Source organism: Crinia signifera, chromosome 8 (assembly GCF_055691185.1).
Source record: "Crinia signifera chromosome 8, ASM5569118v1, whole genome shotgun sequence".
Classification (NCBI taxonomy): Eukaryota; Metazoa; Chordata; class Amphibia; order Anura; family Myobatrachidae; genus Crinia; species Crinia signifera.
In genome coordinates this window covers 172,740,433-172,764,416 of record NC_139224.1, presented here as the reverse complement: position 1 = coordinate 172,764,416, position 23,984 = coordinate 172,740,433, and the positions used below count along the sequence as shown (strand labels likewise).

At 50.0% G+C, this 23,984-nt stretch overlaps 1 protein-coding gene across 1 annotated transcript in view; it reads right to left on the bottom strand.

Annotated features, from left to right (window-relative positions):
- Nucleotides 1-4,681, bottom strand: part of AK5 (adenylate kinase 5) — a 167,752-nt gene extending 163,071 nt beyond the window's left edge. Inside the window, exon 1 of the mRNA XM_083157793.1 lies at nt 4,441-4,681. Coding sequence (XP_083013919.1) covers nt 4,441-4,500 — 60 coding nt within the window. The 5' untranslated portion in view covers nt 4,501-4,681. The remainder of the gene's footprint in view (nt 1-4,440) is intronic.
- Nucleotides 4,682-23,984: the final 19,303 nt, after the last annotated feature.

Below are 23,984 nucleotides of genomic sequence, written 5' to 3'. Positions count from 1 at the left end.
ACACCGTGCGGGGACGGCACACTATATAACACACCGTGCGGGGATGGCACACTATATAACACACCGTGCAGGGATGGCACACTATATAACACACCGTGCAGGGACGGCACACGATATAACACACCGTGCGGGGATGGCACACTATATAACACATCGTGCAGGGATGGCACACTATATAACACACCGTGCGGGGACGGCACACTATATAACACACCGTGCGGGGACGGCACACTATATAACACACCGTGCGGGGATGGCACACTATATAACACACCGTGCGGGGATGGCACACTATATAACACACCGTGCAGGGATGGCACACTATATAACACCGTACAGGGATGGCACACTATATAACACACCGTACAGGGATGGCACACTCAATAACAGTTTACATGGGCATAGGAATGGCACACTATATAATATACGGTACAGGAACGGCACACTATATAATATACTGTACGGGGACGGCACACTATATAACACACCGTACAGGGATGGCACACTATATAACACACCGTACAGGGATGGCACACTCAATAACAGTTTACATGGGCATAGGAATGGCACACTATATAATATACGGTACAGGAATGGCACACTATATAATATACTGTACAGGGACGGCACACTATATAACACACCGTACGGGGACGGCACACTATATAACACACCGTACGGGGACGGCACACTATATAACACACCGTGCGGGGACGGCACACTATATAACACACCGTGCGGGGACGGCACACTATATAACACACCGTGCGGGGACGGCACACTATATAACACACCGTGCGGGGATGGCACACTATATAACACTGTACGGGGACGGCACACTATATAACACACCGTACAGGGATGGCACACTATATAACACACCGTGCAGGGATGGCACACTCAATAACAGTTTACATGGGCATAGGAATGGCACACTATATAATATACGGTACAGGAATGGCACACTATATAATATACTGTACAGGGATGGCACACTATATAACACACCGTACGGGGATGGCACACTATATAACACACTATTTAACACACCGTGCAGGGACGTCACACTATATAACACGCCGTGCAGGGACGGCACACTATATAACACACCGTGCAGGGATGGCACACTATATAACACACCGTGCAGGGATGGCACACTATATAACACTGTACGGGGACGGCACACTATATAACACACCGTACAGGGATGGCACACTATATAACACACCGTGCAGGGATGGCACACTCAATAACAGTTTACATGGGCATAGGAATGGCACACTATATAACAGTTTACATGGGCATAGGAATGGCACACTATATAATATATTGTACAGGGATGGCACACTCAATAACAGTTTACATGGGCATAGGAATGGCACACTATATAATATACTGTACAGGGATGGCATACTATATAACAGTTTACATGGGCATAGGAATGGCACACTATATAATATACTGTACAGGGATGGCACACTATATAATAGTTTACATGGGCATAGGAATGGCACACTATATAACAGTTTACATGGGCATAGGAATGGCACACTATATAACAGTTTACATGGGCATACTGTAGCAATGGCACACTATATAACACACCGTACGGGGACGGCACACTATATAACACACCATGCGGGGATGGCACACTATATAACACACCATGCGGGGATGGCACACTATATAACACACCGTGCGGGGATGGCACACTATATAACACTGTACGGGGACGGCACACTATATAACACACCGTGCAGGGATGGCACACTATATAACACACCGTGCAGGGATGGCACACTCAATAACAGTTTACATGGGCATAGGAATGGCACACTATATAATATACGGTACAGGAATGGCACACTATATAATATACTGTACAGGGATGGCACACTATATAACACACCGTACGGGGATGGCACACTATATAACACACCGTGCAGGGATGGCACACTATATAACACGCCGTGCAGGGACGGCACACTCAATAACAGTTTACATGGGCATAGGAATGGCACACTATATAATATACGGTACAGGAATGGCACACTATATAATATACTGTACAGGGATGGCACACTATATAACACACCGTACGGGGATGGCACACTATATAACACACCGTGCAGGGACGTCACACTATATAACACGCCGTGCAGGGACGGCACACTATATAACACACCGTGCAGGGATGGCACACTATATAACACACCGTGCAGGGATGGCACACTATATAACACTGTACGGGGACGGCACACTATATAACACACCGTACAGGGATGGCACACTATATAACACACCGTGCAGGGATGGCACACTCAATAACAGTTTACATGGGCATAGGAATGGCACACTATATAACAGTTTACATGGGCATAGGAATGGCACACTATATAATATACTGTACAGGGATGGCACACTCAATAACAGTTTACATGGGCATAGGAATGGCACACTATATAATATACTGTACAGGGATGGCATACTATATAACAGTTTACATGGGCATAGGAATGGCACACTATATAATATACTGTACAGGGATGGCACACTATATAATAGTTTACATGGGCATAGGAATGGCACACTATATAACAGTTTACATGGGCATAGGAATGGCACACTATATAACAGTTTACATGGGCATACTGTAGCAATGGCACACTATATAACACACCATACGGGGACGGCACACTATATAACACACCATGCGGGGATGGCACACTATATAACACACCATGCGGGGATGGCACACTATATAACACACCGTACGGGGACGGCACACTATATAACACACCGTGCAGGGACGGCACACTATATAACACACCGTACGGGGACGGCACACTATATAACACCGTACGGGGACGGCACACTATATAACACACCGTACGGGGACGGCACACTATATAACACACCGTGCAGGTATGGCACACTATATAACACACCGTGCAGGGATGGCACACTATATAACACACCGTGCAGGGATGGCACACTATATAACACACCGTGCAGGGATGGCACACTATATAACACACCGTACGGGGACGGCACACTATATAACACACCGTGCAGGGATGGCACACTATATAACACACCGTACGGGGACGGCACACTATATAACACCGTACGGGGACGGCACACTATATAACACACCGTACGGGGACGGCACACTATATAACACACCGTGCAGGTATGGCACACTATATAACACACCGTGCAGGGATGGCACACTATATAACACACCGTGCAGGGATGGCACACTATATAACACACCGTGCAGGGATGGCACACTATATAACACACTATATAACACACCATGCGGGGATGGCACACTATATAACACACCGTGCAGGGATGGCACACTATATAACACACCGTACGGGGACGGCACACTATATAACACCGTACGGGGACGGCACACTATATAACACACCGTACGGGGACGGCACACTATATAACACACCGTGCAGGTATGGCACACTATATAACACACCGTGCAGGGATGGCACACTATATAACACACCGTGCAGGGATGGCACACTATATAACACACCGTGCAGGGATGGCACACTATATAACACACTATATAACACACCATGCGGGGATGGCACACTATATAACACACCGTGCAGGGACGGCACACTATATAACACACCATGCGGGGATGGCACACTATATAACACACCATGCGGGGATGGCACACTATATAACACACCGTACAGGGACGGCACACTATATAACACACCGTGCAGGGACGGCACACTATATAACACACCGTGCAGGGATGGCACACTATATAACACACCGTACAGGGATGGCACACTATTTAACACACCGTACAGGGATGGCACACTCAATAACAGTTTACATGGGCATAGGAATGGCACACTATATAATATACTGTACAGGGATGGCACACTATATAACAGTTTACATGGGCATAGGAATGGCACACTATATAACAGTTTACATGGGCATAGGAATGGCACACTATATAATATACTGTACAGGGATGGCACACTATATAACAGTTTACATGGGCATAGGAATGGCACACTATATAATATACTGTACAGGGATGGCACACTATATAACAGTTTACATGGGCATAGGAATGGCACACTATATAATATACTGTACAGGGATGGCACACTATATAACAGTTTACATGGGCATAGGAATGGCACACTATATAACAGTTTACATGGGCATAGGAATGGCACACTATATAATAGTTTACATGGGCATAGGAATGGCACACTATATAACACACTGTACAGGAATGTCACACTATATAATAGTTTACATGGGCATAGGAATGGCACACTATATAACAGTTTACATGGGCATAGGAATGACACACTATGCCATTCCTATGCCCATAGCAGGGTCACCAGGTGAGTGTCCCCAGTGCAGAGCAGGGTGTCTCCTCCTTACCTCGAACAGCTGGGGGATCTCCCTCCTGGTTAGGTACTCCTTGGGGTCAGGGCTGCTCATGTCCGGGGTGCAGGGGATGCCTGTGCTACTGGGGGAGACTCCCGACCTCCGGTGTCCTCTCTGTAATTCCCGGTCACATCTATGTCCCCAACTTCACACCGAGCCTCCCGCATCTAGCGCGCACACACACACAATGTGCAGTGACAGCAGCAGCAGCAGCAGCTACACCGCCCCCTGCCCCGCACACAGCCCTCCCTCCCCTGCCCCGCACATACAGCCCTCCCTCCCCAGCCTCACACTCTGCTCCCTGGCTGCTGCTGCACAGTGCGAACATACACAACAGACACAGTGCATCCACACCACACACAATGCACACATACACACAGCACTACCTCACAGCTGCTGCTGCTGCTGCTGCTGCTGCTCAGTGTGCACAGACACAGTGTATCTACACCACACTCAATGCACACATACACACAGCCCTACCTCCCCAGCTGCTGCTCAGTGTGCGCACACACACACACACAGTGCATCCACACACCACAAACACACACTGCACACAATGCACATATACACACAGCCCTCCCTCCCCTGCATAATACTTTGCTCCCCGGCTGCACATACACACAGACACAGTGCATCCACACCACACACACAGACACAGTGCATCCACACCACACACACACACACACAGTGCATCCACACCACACACACACACACACACACACAGTTCATACATATACATCGTGCATCCACACTGCACACATGCGCACAGCCCTACCTCCCCAGCATAACACTCTGCTCCCCGGCTGGTGCTGCTCAGCGTGCGCACACACACATACAGTGCACAGAGACACAGTGCATCCACACCACACACAATGCACACATACATACACACATCCCTCCCCTGCATAACACATCTTGCTCCCGGCTCCTGCACAGTGCGCACATACACACAGACACAGTGCATCCACACTACACACAATGCACACATAAACACAGCCCTCCCTTCCTCTGCTCCCCGGCTGCTGCTGCACAGTGCGCATATACACCCAGACACAGTGCATCCACACCACACACAGTGCAGACACACAGTGCATACATACACACAGTGCATCCAAACCACACACAGAACTCCCTCCCCTGCTTAACACTCCGCTCCCGGCTGCTGCTGCACAGTGCGCACATACAGACACAGTGTATCCACACCACACACACGCATACACAGACACAGTACATCCACACACACAGACCCAGTGCATCCACACCACACACAGTGCATCCACACCACACACAGTGCATCCACACTGAATACACACAGACACACACAGCCCTAACTCCCCTGCATAACGCGCTGCTGCACAGTGCACATATACACACAGTGCATCCACACCACACACAATGCACACATACACACAGCCCTCCCTCCCCAGCCTCACACTCAACTCCTGCTGCTATACAGTCCACACAGTCACAGTGCATCCACACCACACACAATGTACACACAGCCCTGCATAACACTCTGCTCCACTACTCCTGCTGCACAGTGCGCACATACACAGAGCATCCATACCACCAACAATGCATACATACACAACCCTCTCTCCTCCGCATAATACTTTGCTCCCCGGCTGCTGCACAGTGCGCACATACACCCAGACACAGTGCATCCACACACACAGACACAGTGCATCCACACCACACACAATGCAGACACACACAAAGACACAGTGCATCACACCACACCACACTATGGCCCTTATTCAGATGTGATCGAGGTACACATTTGTTCTCAAAATGGGCAAAATAATGTGCACTGCAGGTGGGGCAGATGTAACATGTGTAGAGAAAGTTACATTTGGGTGGGGTGTGTTGAAACTGAAATCTAAATTGCAGTGTAAAAATAATGCAGCCAGTATTTACTGTGCACAGAAACAAAATAACTCACCCAAATCTAACTCTCTATACATGTTACATCTGCCCCCCTGCAGTGCAGCATGGTTTTACCCATTTTGAGAACAAATTTGTACTGTGATCAAATCTGAATAAGGGCCACAGTGCATACACACAGCACACACACACACAACGCACACCACGGCACCCACACACACACACACACAGTGCATCCACAATGCACAAAGCACACCACATATACACAGACACACAGTGAATCCACACAACACACACACAATGCACACCACACACACAGTGCATTCACCTTGCGTTTCCACATGCGCAGTAATGTGACACGAAACAAAACAAAACATCGGGGGACCGAATGAATTAGAATAATCCGTATTATACACAAGGCACAGGGTTCCACCGATCCAACACAGCGCATATTATTCAGGTTTCCTCAGAGAATCACAAGTGAAATCATTAGCTCCACCTGTGGATTTTTTAAAATGTGTCAATGAGAAATGAATGCACCTGTGCACCTGCCGGGTGACCTGTAAAACGTGTGGGGTACTGAGTTTGAGAACCACTGTTCCATAGTCCTCGCTGCAGAGTCTGGGTTTTTCCATGTTTATACAACCCTCCGACCCCAGCCTATAATTACATACCTCCCAGCATGCCCCTCTCCAGGAGGACACAATGCTCTGTTCCTGGGCTTCCCTGGTAATGTATGATTGCCAGCACCTGTGGTGACACCTTTCTTATCAGTTACCTAGCTCCCCACAGGTGCTGGCAATCATACATTATCCATACCTCCCAGCATGCCCCTCTCCAGGAGGACACAATGCTCTGTGCCTGGGCTTCCCTGGTAATGTAGGATTGCCAGCACCTGTGGTGACACCTTTCTTATCAGTTACCTAGCTCCCCACAGGTGCTGGCAATCATACATTATCCATACCTCCCAGCATGCCCCTCTCCAGGAGGACACAATGCTCTGTTCCTGGGCTTCCCTGGTAATGTATGATTGCCAGCACCTGTGGTAACACCTTTCTTATCAGTTACCTAGCTCCCCACAGGTGCTGGCAATCATACATTATCTATACCTCCCAGCATGCCCCTCTCCAGGAGGACACAATGCTCTGTTCCTGGGCTTCCCTGGTAATGTATGATTGCCAGCACCTGTGGTGACACCTTTCTTATCAGTTACCTAGCTCCCCACAGGTGCTGGCAATCCTACATTATCCATACCTCCCAGCATGCCCCTCTCCAGGAGGACACAATGCTCTGTTCCTGGGCTTCCCTGGTAATGTATGATTGCCATCACCTGTGGTGACACCTTTCTTATCAGTTACCTAGCTCCCCACAGGTGCTGGTAATCATACATTATCCATACCTCCCAGCATGCCCCTCTCCAGGAGGACACAATGCTCTGTTCCTGGCCTTCCCTGGTAATGTATGATTGCCAGCACCTGTGGTGACACCTTTCTTATCAGTTACCTAGCTCCCCACAGGTGCTGGCAATTATACATTATCCATACCTCCCAGCATGCCCCTCTCCAGGAGGACACAATGCTCTGTTCCTGGGCTTCCCTGGTAATGTATGATTGCCAGCACCTGTGGTGACACCTTTCTTATCAGTTACCTAGCTCCCCACAGGTGCTGGCAATCATACATTATCCATACCTCCCAGCATGCCCCTCTCCAGGAGGACACAATGCTCTGTTCCTGGGCTTCCCTTGTAATGTATGATTGCCAGCACCTGTGGTGACACCTTTCTTATCAGTTACCTAGCTCCCCACAGGTGCTGGCAATCATACATTATCCATACCTCCCAGCATGCCCCTCTCCAGGAGGACACAATGCTCTGTGCCTGGGCTTCCCTGGTAATGTAGGATTGCCAGCACCTGTGGTGACACCTTTCTTATCAGTTACCTAGCTCCCCACAGGTGCTGGCAATCATACATTATCCATACCTCCCAGCATGCCCCTCTCCAGGAGGACACAATGCTCTGCTCCTGGGCTTCCCTGGTAATGTATGATTGCCATCACCTGTGGTGACACCTTTCTTATCAGTTACCTAGCTCCCCACAGGTGCTGGTAATCATACATGATCCATACCTCCCAGCATGCCCCTCTCCAGGAGGACACAATGCTCCGTTCCTGGGCTTCCCTGGTAATGTATGATTGCCAGCACCTGTGGTGACACCTTTCTTATCAGTTACCTAGCTCCCCACAGGTGCTGGCAATCATACATTATCCATACCTCCCAGCATGCCCCTCTCCAGGAGGACACAATGCTCTGTTCCTGGGCTTCCCTGATAATGTAGGATTGCCAGCACCTGTGGTGACACCTTTCTTATCAGTTACAGTTACCTAGCTCCCCACAGGTGCTGGCAATCATACATTATCCATACCTCCCAGCATGCCCCTCTCCAGGAGGACACAATGCTCTGTTCCTGGGCTTCCCTGGTAATGTAGGATTGCCAGCACCTGTGGTGACACCTTTCTTATCAGTTACCTAGCTCCCCACAGGTGCTGGCAATCATACATTATCCATACCTCCCAGCATGCCCCTCTCCAGGAGGACACAATGCTCTGCTCCTGGGCTTCCCTGGTAATGTATGATTGCCATCACCTGTGGTGACACCTTTCTTATCAGTTACCTAGCTCCCCACAGCTGCTGGTAATCATACATTATCCATACCTCCCAGCATGCCCCTCTCCAGGAGGACACAATGCTCCGTTCCTGGACTTCCCTGGTAATGTAGGATTACCAGCACCTGTGGTGACACCTTTCTTATCAGTTACCTAGCTCCCCACAGGTGCTGGCAATCCTACATTATCCATACCTCCCAGCATGCCCCTCTCCAGGAGGTCACAATGCTCTGTTCCTGGGCTTCCCTTGTAATGTATGATTGCCAGCACCTGTGGTGACACCTTTCTTATCAGTTACCTAGCTCCCCACAGGTGCTGGCAATCATACATTATCCATACCTCCCAGCATGCCCCTCTCCAGGAGGACACAATGCTCTGTGCCTGGGCTTCCCTGGTAATGTAGGATTGCCAGCACCTGTGGTGACACCTTTCTTATCAGTTACCTAGCTCCCCACAGGTGCTGGCAATCATACATTATCCATACCTCCCAGCATGCCCCTCTCCAGGAGGACACAATGCTCTGTTCCTGGGCTTCCCTGGTAATGTATGATTGCCAGCACCTGTGGTGACATCTTTCTTATCAGTTACCTAGCTCCCCACAGGTGCTGGCAATCATACATTATCCATACCTCCCAGCATGCCCCTCTCCAGGAGGACACAATGCTCTGCTCCTGGGCTTCCCTGTAATGTACGATTGCCAGCACCTGTGGTGACACCTTTCTTATCAGTTACCTAGCTCCCCACAGGTGCTGGTAATCATACATTATCCATACCTCCCAGCATGCCCCTCTCCAGGAGGACACAATGCTCCGTTCCTGGACTTCCCTGGTAATGTAGGATTACCAGCACCTGTGGTGACACCTTTCTTATCAGTTACCTAGCTCCCCACAGGTGCTGACAATCATACATTATACATACCTCCCCGCATGCCCCTCTCCTGGAGGACACAATGCTCTGTTCCTGGGCTTCCCTGGTAATGTAGGATTGCCAGCACCTGTGGTGACACCTTTCTTATCAGTTACCTAGCTCCCCACAGGTGCTGGCAATCATACATTATCCATACCTCCCAGCATGCCCCTCTCCAGGAGGACACATTGCTCTGTTACTGGACTTCCCTCTTAATGTATGATTGCCAGCACCTGTGGTGACACCTTTCTTATCAGTTACCTAGCTCCCCACAGGTGCTGGTAATCATACATTATCCATACCTCCCAGCATGCCTCTCTCCAGGAGGACACAATGCTCTGCTCCTGGGCTTCCCTGGTAATGTATGATTGCCAGCACCTGTGGTGACACCTTTCTTATCAGTTACCTAGCTCCCCACAGGTGCTGGTAATCATACATTATCCATACCTCCCAGCATGCCCCTCTCCAGGAGGACACAATGCTCTGTTCCTGGACTTCCCTGGTAATGTAGGATTACCAGCACCTGTAGTGACACCTTTCTTATCAGTTACCTAGCTCCCCACAGGTGCTGGTAATCATACATTATCCATACCTCCCAGCATGCCCCTCTCCAGGAGGGACACAATGCTCTGTTCCTGGGCTTCCCTGGTAATGTATGATTGCCAGCACCTGTGGTGACACCTTTCTTATCAGTTACCTAGCTCCCCACAGGTGCTGGTAATCATACATTATCCATACCTCCCAGCATGCCCCTCTCCAGGAGGGACACATTGCTCTGTTACTGGACTTCCCTCTTAATGTATGATTGCCAGCACCTGTTTCACACAGGTTAATTGATAATTAAGGGGCTTCAACACAGGTGATGGCAATCATAGATTAAGAGGAAGTCCAGAAGGGTGTGGTATAGGGGTCCGACAGTCAGTATCCCGACTGGCCGGACCCAGACAGCATGGCGAGCACAACAAAGCCCCTTGCGGCCTCGCTGCACTCGCCACGCTGCGGGGGTTTTACTGCATTTTCCTATGTACCGTCTGCCCCGTCTCCGCCTGGCAGGGTATCGCCACCCTCTGGGTGGTGATACCCTATAGAAGCCTATCCCCGTCCACGCGCCCCCCCCAGCAGGTGTCACAGCCGGAAGGACATCCGGCTGCAGGGGGGAGGAGGAGATGCAGGGGGACACTGGCAGCCGCCGGGATGTGACGGAGACCCCCGCACACCACATCACAGGTATCGCGGAGGTCTCCGTCACCACAACCCGATGCTAGCCGCATATGTTAGTACATATGCGGTAGCATCGCGGCGGCTGGCAGGCGAAGGGCGGCGATGTATATTAATACATCCCGCCCTGTGTCCCTTCTGGGGAGGGTCATGTTGGGAGGTATGCAACCTTGGTGTATATGCAAATGCAGGGTGGGGAGAAGATTCCGGTTGCCAGGAAACCTTTTTCCTCTTGGCAAATGTCTGAAATTATAATAACAGTAGGAATGGTTACATTGGAGCATGATTTATACCCATTAGTAGATGCGCGAAAATTGCTATTTGGCCAATTCCGCACTTCTGAAATCTGATCAAAGGAGATTGCAGTTTCAATGCTGGCTGGCGTCAGTGATCGGCCATTTTATGGGAGCCTTCCAGACAATGCAGGTGTGTTCAGACTACATGGCCAGCCTGTGCTTGGATTCGCTTCTAGGCTGCACAGCCAGGGGGCAGTCGATGTTGTGCGAACGCCTCACTGTGTAGCATAACACTCGCACTTTAGCAATGTGCCCGCAAACGTTTGGGTGACTTTGAGCTGAAAGCTGCCCAGTTTTACCATTTGAGCTGCTTTCAGCTCCAAAGCCGCCCAATGTGTATAGCGTTCTGCTATGGAAATCACCCACTGTAAATGCACATTTAGTGACAGAGCGGAGCCGCTGCACATGCCAAGTGGTAGCAGTTTCTTCTACCAAGTTTGCTGTGTGTGTGTGGATCTGAGCCCTGACTGGATCAGAGAGCAGCTACCTGGAAAAAGAGACAGGAGCCTTACATTTCTGGGTTTTTAAAAATCCCGGGTCTATTGCAGGTGTGCAGGGATTTTAGTCAACTAAAATCCCAGGTAGAGCCATTCAGACATACGCTAGTCCTGGGATTTTTGCATATGCCTGAATCATGTCGGTATGATTCGGGTTTTTCTTAATTTGATCCAAAATTTAGATCGCAACAATATATGCTGGTTCTACATAAATAAATGAATATTTTACGTTTGGTTGTAATTGCCACCACTGCTCCGGTGGGAAGTCTGTACAATATGTCACGCACTGAAGATGACTTTTCAGCAGCTCTTTATCTATTTCTCATAGTTGAAAATGCTGTGAAAGACCAAAACCAGTAGGAGGACATGGAAGGAGCTCTCTGTTTGAGCGGAGGGGGCTTCTCTTTGATCTATAGCTGTAATGTCTGTACCTCAAATTAATAGCAGTTCTCTAGAAATATCATTATAAATACAGGACATGTGTGGCGTGTGCTCACCCGGGGCTATGGGTCTTATAGAATCGTCCTGTGCTGTACAAGTTGCTGGGGTATTCTGTAACCTTCAAAAATCTGAGGTTCCACCACTGTGCCAGAACATAACACACTTTTATCATTAAGTCTAGAGTATGTATTAGTGAGGACAGTGCTGTATGTGACAGGGAAGTGACATGATGTGAGGAGGGGAATGGGGGCAGTAGGAAGCCACAGACTGAGAGTTATATAGTGGGAGGAGCAGGGTCCCCAGCAGCACAGAGTATATTAGGAGATGGGTGATGTGTCAGTGAGGACAGGGCTGCATGTGACAGGGGAGTGACATGATGTGAGGAGGGAATGGAGGCAGCAGGAAGTCACAGACTGAGAGTTATATAGTGGGAGGAGCAGGGTCCCCAGCAGCACAGAGTATATCAGGAGATGAGAGATGTGTCAGTGAGGACAGGGCTGCATGTCACAGTGTCAGTGAGTTATAAAATGGGGGCAGCAGGAAGCCACAGACTGGGGGTTATATAGTGGGAGGAGCAGGGTCCCCAGCAGCACAGAGTATATCAGGAGATGAGTGATGTGTCAGTGAGGACAGGGCTGCATGTCACAGGGGCAGTGACATGATGTGAGGAGAGGAATGGGGGCAGCAGGAAGCCACAGACTGAGAATTATATAGTGGGAGGAGCAGGGATTATAGCAGCACAGAGTATATCAGGAGATGAGTAATGTGTCAGTGAGGACAGGGCTGCATGTCACAGGGGCAGTGAAATGATGTGAGGAGGGGAATGAAGGCAGCAGGAAGCCACAGACTGGGGGTTATATAGTGGGAGGAGCAGGGTCCCCAGCAGCACAGAGTATATCAGGAGATGAGGGATGTGTCAGTGAGGACAGGACTGCATGTGACGGGGCAGTGACATGATCTGAGGAGGGGAATGGGGCAGCAGGAAGCCACAGACTGAGAGTTATAAAATGGGAGGAGCAGGGTCCCCAGCAGCACAGAGTATATCAGGAGATTTGTGGCGTGTCAGTGAGGGCAGGGCTGCATGTGACAGGGGCAGTGACATGATGTGAGGAGGGGAATGGGGGCAGCAGGAAGCCACAGACTGGGGGTTATATAGTGGGAGGAGCAGGGACCTTAGCAGCACAGTGTATATCAGGAGATGGGTGGTGTGTCAGTGAGGACTGGGCTGCATGTGACAGGGGCAGTGACATGATGTGAGGAGGGGAATGGGGGCAGTAGGAAGCCACAGACTGAGAGTTATATAGTGGGAGGAGCAGGGTCCCCAGCAGCACAGAGTATATCAGGAGATGAGTGATGTGTCAGTGAGGACAGGGCTGCATGTGACAGGGGCAGTGACATGGTGTGAGGAGGGGAATGGGGGCAGTAGGAAGCCACAGACTGAGAGTTATATAGTGTGACGAGCAGGGTCCCCAGCAGCACAGAGTATATCAGGAGATGAGTGTTGTGTCAGTGAGGACAGGACTGCATGTGACAGGGGCAGTGACATGATGTGAGGAGGGGAATGTGGGCAGCAGGAAGCCACAGACAGTTATATAGTGGGAGGAGCAGGGTCCCCAGCAGCACAGAGTATATCAGGAGATGTGTGATGTGTCAGTGAGGACAGGGCTGCATGTGACAGGGGCAGTGATGTGATGTGAGGAGGGGAATGGAGGCAGCAGGAAGCCACAGACTGGGGGTTATATAGTGGGAGGTGCAGGATCCCCAGCAGCACAGGGTATATCAGGAGATGAGTGATGTGTCAGTGAGGACAGGGCTGCATGTGACAGGGGCAGTGACATGATGTGAGGAGGGGAATGGAGGCAGCAGGAAGCCACAGACTGGGGGTTATATAGTGGGAGGAGCAGGGTCCCCAGCAGCACAGAGTATATGTGTTGGTGAAGGGCAGTGACATTTTTATGTGAGGGTGCTCCATGTGACCCACCACTGACTCTGGAGTCTCCCAGAAGTTGCTGGAGAGTATGTTTGACCTGCTGTAGTTTTTCTTCAGGTATCTGTTGGAAAATCACATTTGCTATTCAATATTAAATCATGGTGAAATGGAAAGGACTTGTGTGTGTTACTGAGCTGCAGCAATTCTACCCTATCCTGTATCCCCGCAGTATGTTCTGCAGCCCAGAAATAGGGGAGGAATGTGGCGAATAAGCCCCTATACAAGGAATACCAGGCGGCATATGCATATTATAAATCCCATCCCAATCCCGTGCTGGAAAATGATCCTACAGAGAAAGTTTTCCAAGTGCAGAACTTGCAGCTATCAGAGAAATAAACGACTGCAGCATTTTCCATATCTGCCTGCTAATTAGTGCTATTAGGAACCCACATGTACGAATCCCGTCCTGTAATGAGCGATCTGCTTTAATTCATCGCTGGCAGTGGTAAGAATAGAAAGGAGGAGGCTTCGTCTAGTTCCGAGCTGTGTTATGTAAAAATCTGCTGACACTTCCAAGGCAACTGCTGCCTTCTGTAGCTGTGGCCCCGATTCCTACCCAGGGAGATGTCTGGATTCCTAATGTAAGAGGAAGCACGGAGCGCGGATTCACCCAGTCCCTGCCGCATAGCGACAGTTCAGGGACTTCAGCCACCTCATCCGGAACGGATCACAGACTTTTTGACTGAATAAAACAATAAATAAATTAAATTTCTGATGCAGAGGCTTAATTTATGTTATTTCATTAATTAATCGCAGGTTTATTCCACCACGGAGTCCCTGTGTAAGAAAGCCACACGTGGTATGGTTCCAGATTAAAAGTTCAACAGCGTCAACAGGTCAACACCAAAAGGTCGACATAAATAAAGTCGACAGTGACAAAAGGTCGATATGCGAAAAGCTATATGCTTACAAAAGTTGCCATGAAAAAGTAAACATTGACGACAAGCAAAAAGGTTGACATGGAAAAGTTTGACACATGAAAAGGTCACCTTGAGCTTTTCCCGGTTTTCGGTGTTAATGTCGACACCTGTCTACATGGACCCCCAATCGCTTCACACGCCAGGCATCCGGCTCAGTTCCTTGGACCGCGCTCATCGTCTTGTTGCCTTGATGGCATTGTACGGAGTATACCACATATTCTGTTTATTGCTGGCACTTACTGTTCATACATATGGCAAATGAATTCACAGTATTGTCATGGAAACTCGCTCCTTGCCTTTAGCATAGAATTAATGATTGTATTAAACTCTTTGTAAGGGTTTATCATAGCAGATACCATACACATCCGTGAGAGGACACAAGGTAGTATCTTGGTAGGCAGCACAGTCGCCATCCCCTACCTATTGTCAGGGCCCACACTGTCCTAATGGCACCGGGATCTGAGGAGCGCCACTGAGTCTGCGGGTCAATGGCAATGGCAAATTGCTGTCAGTCAGTCAGTTTGCTGTCAGTCAGTAGTAGTGGGCGGCGGTGGCTGTGTACTGTAGGTGTCAGTCTCCTCGCCTCCTCTGCACCTGGGGGCAGACGGTGTCATTACCCGCACACACTTCCGCTAGTATCCCTGGTTGGTCCTTGGAAGCTGAGGCTGGTGACAGAAAGCTACAGTACAGTATGCCAGTAGACGGGATGTCCTTCCTGCCTGTTACGCTGCATGGGCGCACATCACCCCTAGGGAGCTTCAGCATCGCACAGTGGCCCAGGTAACAAGTCTTTACCATTGTTATGTTTTAATAAAGAGGGGGGGGGGGGTGGTGCCACATTTTTTTAAATTATATAAAACTGTTTATTTCAAATAAAATGATTTATTATACAATTATACCATATAAAATAAATGAGAAAATAAAATATAAAATGACACAAATTATAAGTTAAAAAAATAATTAATCTTGTGGGTTATGTAAAATGAATAATACCCTTGTGACACAGGCCCTTATTCATATCTGATCGCAGTACAAATTTGTTCTCAAGATGGGCAGATGTAACATGTGCAGAGAGAGTTAGATTTGGATGGAGTGTGTTGAAACTGAAATCTAAATTGCAGTGTAAATATAATGCAGCCAGTATTTACTGTGCACAGAAACAAAATAACTCACTGAAATCTAACTCTCTCTATACATGTTACATCTGCCCCACCTGCAGTGCAGCATGGTTTTTCCCATCTTGAGAACAAATTTGTACTGCGATCAGATCTGAATAAGGGCCACAGTACCCAGATACTCATATATCCAGGATATATTGAAAGTGACAGGATAGGACATCTCTAAGATACCGCAAGTTATATTACCAGGTGGGCGATAGCTAGCGGCGGAAAGATGTTACCACAATTGAGTTCTGGTCATATGTCCGGCAAATCTGGGTGTTGGCTTGAATTGTTGCCGCTGGTCAAATGCTCTTTGATGCTGGTATTGGAGAATGACCAAATGGAGATTGTACGTCCAGTATCCAGTGATTGGTGGGTGAATGGGTGTCAACGGTATGAATAAAGTCTCTACGCGTTTCCCTGGGAAAGGTTTCCCAGCTTCATCAGGGGCAGAAAAATCAGAGAGCAGCTACCAGGAAGAAGACAGGAGCCTTACCATGAGGTGGGAGAATATGTGCTTAGAAAGTGCAGTACTGATTCTACAGAATTAGGTTTGTGTATTTATTATGGGATGTTTAACCTTTTCCTGACCACATATTTATATTATTTAAATGTTTGATACAGCCAATACTATTATAGACCATTTATATTGTTAGATATCATTACTGTATTCCACAGGTTCTCAAAGTCAGTCCTCAGGACCCCACACAGTGCATGTTTTGCAGATCTCCTCACAGAGTCACAAGTGAAATAATTAGCTCCACCTGCGAATCTTTTAAAACGTGTCAGTCAGTAATGAGTACACCTGTGCACCTGCCGGGTGAACTGGAAAATGTGAACTGCGTGGGGTCCCGAGCACTAGATTTGAGAACCACTGCTGTATTCCATACAGGATCCAGTGTATATAACACACAATGTTTACATTAATGTCCAGGGTCTCCCGCTCCCCCAGACTCCCACACCTGCTCCGATGTCCTGCAGAGAGATCAGGGGGATTGTGGATTCTATCTGGAAATCCTGAGTTTGCCACTGCGGGTCACAAATTATACAGTAGTCCAGGGACGAGACGATATTCTGATGATAGGTCATCAGTGTCTAGATAGACAGACAAAATCTCGACATGCACAGTCGACTTTGACAAAATTTCGACACAAGCATAGGGTTGACATGATTTTTCCAGGATTTTTTTAATATTGGGGCACTTTTTCATACATTGACACCCATGTGGCCTCAGATTGGAAACGGTAAAGTGCATGGCGAGTCATGCTGGGGTATTGGCTACAATTGGGGGTCGACGTGCTCAGGTGGCAATCTTTAACTTGTTAAGGTTGACCTTCTATAAATGCCGACATTGTGCACGTCATCCTTTTGGTCTATCTAGACACTGTAGACCTTTTCACCTGGAACAGGAAAGAAACGGGTATACCCTGTTGGTGGTGCTTCTATTGGGAGACCATTATTGCCTGGGTATTTTGCTTTGGAAGGAGATTATAGTCACATGCACCCAGGGCAGCCGAGAGAAATGCTGGGCCCGGTTAATTTGTACCCACTCTCCCCCCCCTTCTCCACAGCCCTGCATGCACCCATCCTGCAGAATTATCTGTGTCCCGGCGCCTCTCCCTGTACAAAGCTAGAAGTTTTCTACTTGGCACTGTGGGTCTGTGTCAATAAGTTTTGTTATGATGCCCCCCCCCCCCCTCCTCCACGTGTGGCAGTATGAGGGGACAGCTGGGTGTCCCTCTGTCATTGGCTGCGCAGCGGTGAATACCGACTTCCCAAACCTCCCCACCCATGGGAGACTGCAACCCACAGGTGGGACAGCAGGACAGTCTCCCACTACTGAGGATCAGGACAGTGGGGAGGTATGCTATGGACTGGGGTGGGGAGGTATGCTATGGGCTGGGCTGGGGTGGGGGTGCTATGGGCTGGGGTGGGGAGGTATGCTATGGGCTGGGGTGGGGAGGTATGCTATGTACTGGGGTGGGGAGGTATGCTATGGGCTGGGGTGGGGAGGTATGCTATGTACTGGGGTGGGGAGGTATGCTATGGGCTGGGGTGGGGAGGTATGCTATGGGCTGGGGTGGGGAGGTATGCTATGGACTGGGGTGGGGAGGTATGCTATGGGCTGGGTGGGGAGGTATGCTATGGGCTGGGGTGGGGAGGTATGCTATGGGCTGGGGTGGGGGGGGGGGTGCTATGGGCTGGGGTGGGGAGGTATGCTATGTACTGGGGTGGGGAGGTATGCTATGGGCTGGGGTGGGGAGGTATGCTATGTACTTGGGTGGGGAGGTATGCTATGGGCTGGGGTGGGGAGGTATGCTATGGGCTGGGTGGGGAGGTATGCTATGGGCTGGGGTGGGGAGGTATGCTATGGGCTGGGGTGGGGAGGTATGCTATGGACTGGGGTGGGGAGGTATGCTATGGGCTGGGGTGGGGAGGTATGCTATGGGCTGGGGTGGGGAGGTATGCTATGGACTGGGGTGGGGAGGTATGCTATGGCCTGTTGTGGGGAGGTATGCTATGGACTGGGGTGGGGAGGTATGCTATGGGCTGGGGTGGGGAGGTATGCTATGGGCTGGGGTGGGGAGGTATGCTATGGGCTGGGGTGGGGAGGTATGCTATGGGCTGGGTGGGGAGGTATGCTATGGACTTGGGTGGGGAGGTATGCTATGGGCTGGGGTGGGGAGGTATGCTATGGAATGGGGTGGGGAGGTATGCTATGGACTGGGGTGGGGAGGTATGCTATGGGCTGGAGTGGGGAGGTATGCTATGGGCTGGGGTGGGGAGGTATGCTATGGACTGGGGTGGGGAGGTATGCTATGGGCTGGGGTGGGGAGGTATGCTATGGACTGGGGTGGGGAGGTATGCTATGGGCTGGGGTGGGGAGGTATGCTATGGACTGGGGTGGGGAGGTATGCTATGGGCTGGGGTGGGGAGGTATGCTATGGACTGGGGTGGGGAGGTATGCTATGGGCTGGGGTGGGGAGGTATGCTATGGACTGGGGTGGGGAGGTATGCTATGGGCTGGGTGGGGAGGTATGCTATGGGCTGGGGTGGGGAGGTATGCTATGGGCTGGGGTGGGGAGGTATGCTATGGACTGGGGTGGGGAGGTATGCTATGGACTGGGGTGGGGAGGTATGCTATGGGCTGGGGTGGGGAGGTATGCTATGGACTGGGGTGGGGAGGTATGCTATGGCCTGTTGTGGGGAGGTATGCTATGGACTGGGGTGGGGAGGTATGCTATGGGCTGGGGTGGGGAGGTATGCTATGGGCTGGGGTGGGGAGGTATGCTATGGGCTGGGGTGGGGAGGTATGCTATGGGCTGGGTGGGGAGGTATGCTATGGACTTGGGTGGGGAGGTATGCTATGGGCTGGGGTGGGGAGGTATGCTATGGAATGGGGTGGGGAGGTATGCTATGGACTGGGGTGGGGAGGTATGCTATGGGCTGGGGTGGGGAGGTATGCTATGGGCTGGGGTGGGGAGGTATGCTATGGACTGGGGTGGGGAGGTATGCTATGGGCTGGGGTGGGGAGGTATGCTATGGACTGGGGTGGGGAGGTATGCTATGGACTGGGGTGGGGAGGTATGCTATGGACTGGGGTGGGGAGGTATGCTATGGACTGGGGTGTGGAGGTATGATATGGGCTGGGGTGGGGAGGTATGCTATGGGCTGGGGTGAGGAAGTATGCTATGGGCTGGGGTGTGGAGGTATGATATGGGCTGGGGTGGGGAGGTATGATATGGGCTGGGGTGGGGAGGTATGCTATGGGCTGGGGTGGGGATGTATGCTATGGACTGGGGTGGGGAGGTATGCTATGGGCTGGGGTGGGGAGGTATGCTATGGGCCGGGGTGGGGAGGTATGCTATGGGCTGGGGTGGTATGCTATGACCTGGGGTGGGGAGGTATGCTCTGGGGCATAGATCCTTGTAGTGGAATTGTGGGGGACGGAGACATATTGTTGTCCTGTGGGAGAAGCAACATCCAGGCTGTTTTTCAGGAATTTATTAACCTCATCGATTAGTAACACAGGAATTCCCGGGATTCCATCAACTGAGCAAATATGTTTAATGGCTCATTACTGCTAAGTGCAGGGGAACGTGCGCATTCATCAGGGGAGACCCAGGAAACCCCCCCCCACACACACACACACACACTCACTCACACACACACCCTTCCCTTGTAAGGATGACGGGGGAAATTTACTAAAGGAAATTTGTAAAAAAATAGGTGTATTTGTATCCAGAAATACACTTATTTTTGACATTTACTATCCTGAAAATACGGCAATTCGTATACGTATTGATGTGCTATCAATACGAATACGAATTGCCATATTCTCGGGATAGTAAATGTAAAAAATAAGTGTATTTCTGGATACAAATACACCTATTTTTTTACAAATTTCCTTTAGTAAATTTCCCCCGACATGTAGACAATTCCCAATAAGCTGATTTACAGATAAAAGACTCAAACGCTTCCGAAATATTAAGAGTAAGAAGTGTAATAACAATTCTCAAATGCAAGTCGCAACACCAGGAGCAGAACAATCCCCCCCCCCCCCCCCCCCCCGAATATGTAGTAAAATGTCAGGGGGCTTAATCAAATACCAAGCGTCCCCTGAGTTTATCCTTAGGCTCCCTGACCTACACTGGGAGATTAGTTTGTGAATGAGCATTAATATATCAGAAACACAATGAGGGAAAACATAACTTATAGCTCTATAGCCGGATAACTTAGTACCTGTGGCGTTATCGGCCTAGTTGTGGCTGGTGGTGAATAATGCGGGAGTGATAATGGGAGAAAGCCACGGACTCAGAGTTGGACGCAGATTGGGTTCAGTCACATTGGTTTCAGATGTGCACATTCGTCGCAGTGCTTCTGGAAAGGAGGCTGGTGCTGCCATAGTTGCAGTTTGATTGACACCCAGTGATGATTTGTGGACGGTATCGGGGGCGTAGCGTCTAAAGTGTGGTGAAGTCGCAGCAGTTTTGTGGGCGTGTCCCAGACAGCGACTGTCAGGGGCGGATTGGGAATTAAAACCAGCCCGGGAAAAATCTTGAAGCAGCCCTAAGAGGGGGGGGGGGGGGGGGGGGGGGAGTGGTTGTTGCGCGCCGGAGGCGCGCCCGAATTTTTAGGGGGTGTGGCCTATCAATATGGGGTGTGGCCTATTCCAACAAGGCCACGCCCAATTGTTGCCGCTGTGAGGGCATGGCTAGTGGCTCTCTTAGCTGCTGGCTATGTCCCCAGACCCTCAGGCTGCAGAATAGGCGCATGCGTACAGCGTTTATTCTACAGCCTGTGGGGCTGGGAGATAGAGATGGGGGGGGGGGGGGGGGTGACCGGGGTCTCCCAACACAGTAGAGTGGCAGGGTGGAAGAGGATGCAGGGAGGGAGGGGGGGATGGAGGGGTGCCGTAGAATGCTGGGAGGGGAGATGCAGAGTGGCTGAGAACGAAGGGAGTGAGGACTTACACAGGGTGGCACAGGACGCAGAGTGTGAGGGGGCATGGTGGCACAGGATGCAGGGTAGGAGGGGGGATGCAGAGTGGCAGGGGATGCAGGGAGGGGAGTCACAAAGTGGTGGAGGAGACAGGATGCCCATTATAGATGTGCCATACACCGTGATGCCCATTATACATATGCCACACACCTGATGCCATTATACATATGCCGCACACCGTGATGCCCATTATACATATGCCGCACACCCTGATGCCCATTATAGATATGCCGCACACCCTGATGCCATTATACATATGCCGCACACCCTGATGCCATTATACATATGCCGCACACCGTGATGCCCATTATAACATATGCCGCACACCGTGATGCCCATTATACATATGCCGCACACCGTGATGCCCATTATACATATGCCTCACACCGTGATGCCCATTATACATATGCCTCACACCGTGATGCCCATTATACATATGCCGCACACCTGATGCCATTATACATATGCCGCACACCCTGATGCCCATTATACATATGCCACACACCGTGATGCCATTATACATATGCCTCACACCGTGATGCCCATTATACATATGCCGCACACCCTGATGCCATTATACATATGTCGCACACCGTGATGCCCATTATACATATGCCGCACACCCTGATGCCATTATACATATGCCGCACACCGTGATGCCCATTATACTTGTGCCGCACACCGTGATGCCCATTATACATATGCCACACACACGTGATGCCCATTATACATATGCCTCACACCGTGATGTCCATTATACATATGCCACACACCGTGATACTCCCATTATACATATGCCACACGCCGTGATGGCCATTATACATATGCCACACGCCGTGATGCCCATTATACATATGCCACACCGTGATGCTCCATTATACATATGCCACACGCCGTGATGCCATTATACATATGCCGCACACCCTGATGCCCATTATACATATGCCCACACCGTGATGTCCATTATACATATGCCCCACACCGTGATGTCCATTATACATATGCCGCACACCCTGATGCCATTATACATATGTCGCACACCGTGATGCCCATTATACATATGCCGCACACCCTGATGCCATTATACATATGTCGCACACCGTGATGCCCATTATACTTGTGCCGCACACCGTGATGCCCATTATACATATGCCACACACCCTGATGCCATTATACATATGTCGCACACCGTGATGCCCATTATACATATGCCGCACACCCTGATGCCATTATACATATGCCGCACACCGTGATGCCCATTATACTTGTGCCGCACACCGTGATGCCCATTATACATATGCCACACACACGTGATGCCCATTATACATATGCCTCACACCGTGATGTCCATTATACATATGCCACACACCGTGATACTCCATTATACATATGCCACACGCCGTGATGGCCATTATACATATGCCACACGCCGTGATGCCCATTATACATATGCCACACCGTGATGCTCCATTATACATATGCCACACGCCGTGATGCCCATTATACATATGCCGCACACCCTGATGCCCATTATACATATGCCCACACCGTGATGTCCATTATACATATGCCCCACACCGTGATGTCCATTATACATATGCCGCACACCCTGATGCCATTATACATATGTCGCACACCGTGATGCCCATTATACATATGCCGCACACCCTGATGCCATTATACATATGTCGCACACCGTGATGCCCATTATACATATGCCGCACACCCTGATGCCATTATACATATGCCGCACACCGTGATGCCCATTATACATATGCCGCACACCCTGATGCCATTATACATATGCCGCACACCGTGATGCCCATTATACTTGTGCCGCACACCGTGATGCCCATTATACATATGCCACACACACGTGATGCCCATTATACATATGCCTCACACCGTGATGTCCATTATACATATGCCACACACCGTGATACTCCATTATACATATGCCACACGCCGTGATGCCCATTATACATATGCCGCACACTGTGATGCCCATTATACATTTGCCACACCGTGATGCTCCATTATACATATGCCACACGCCGTGATGC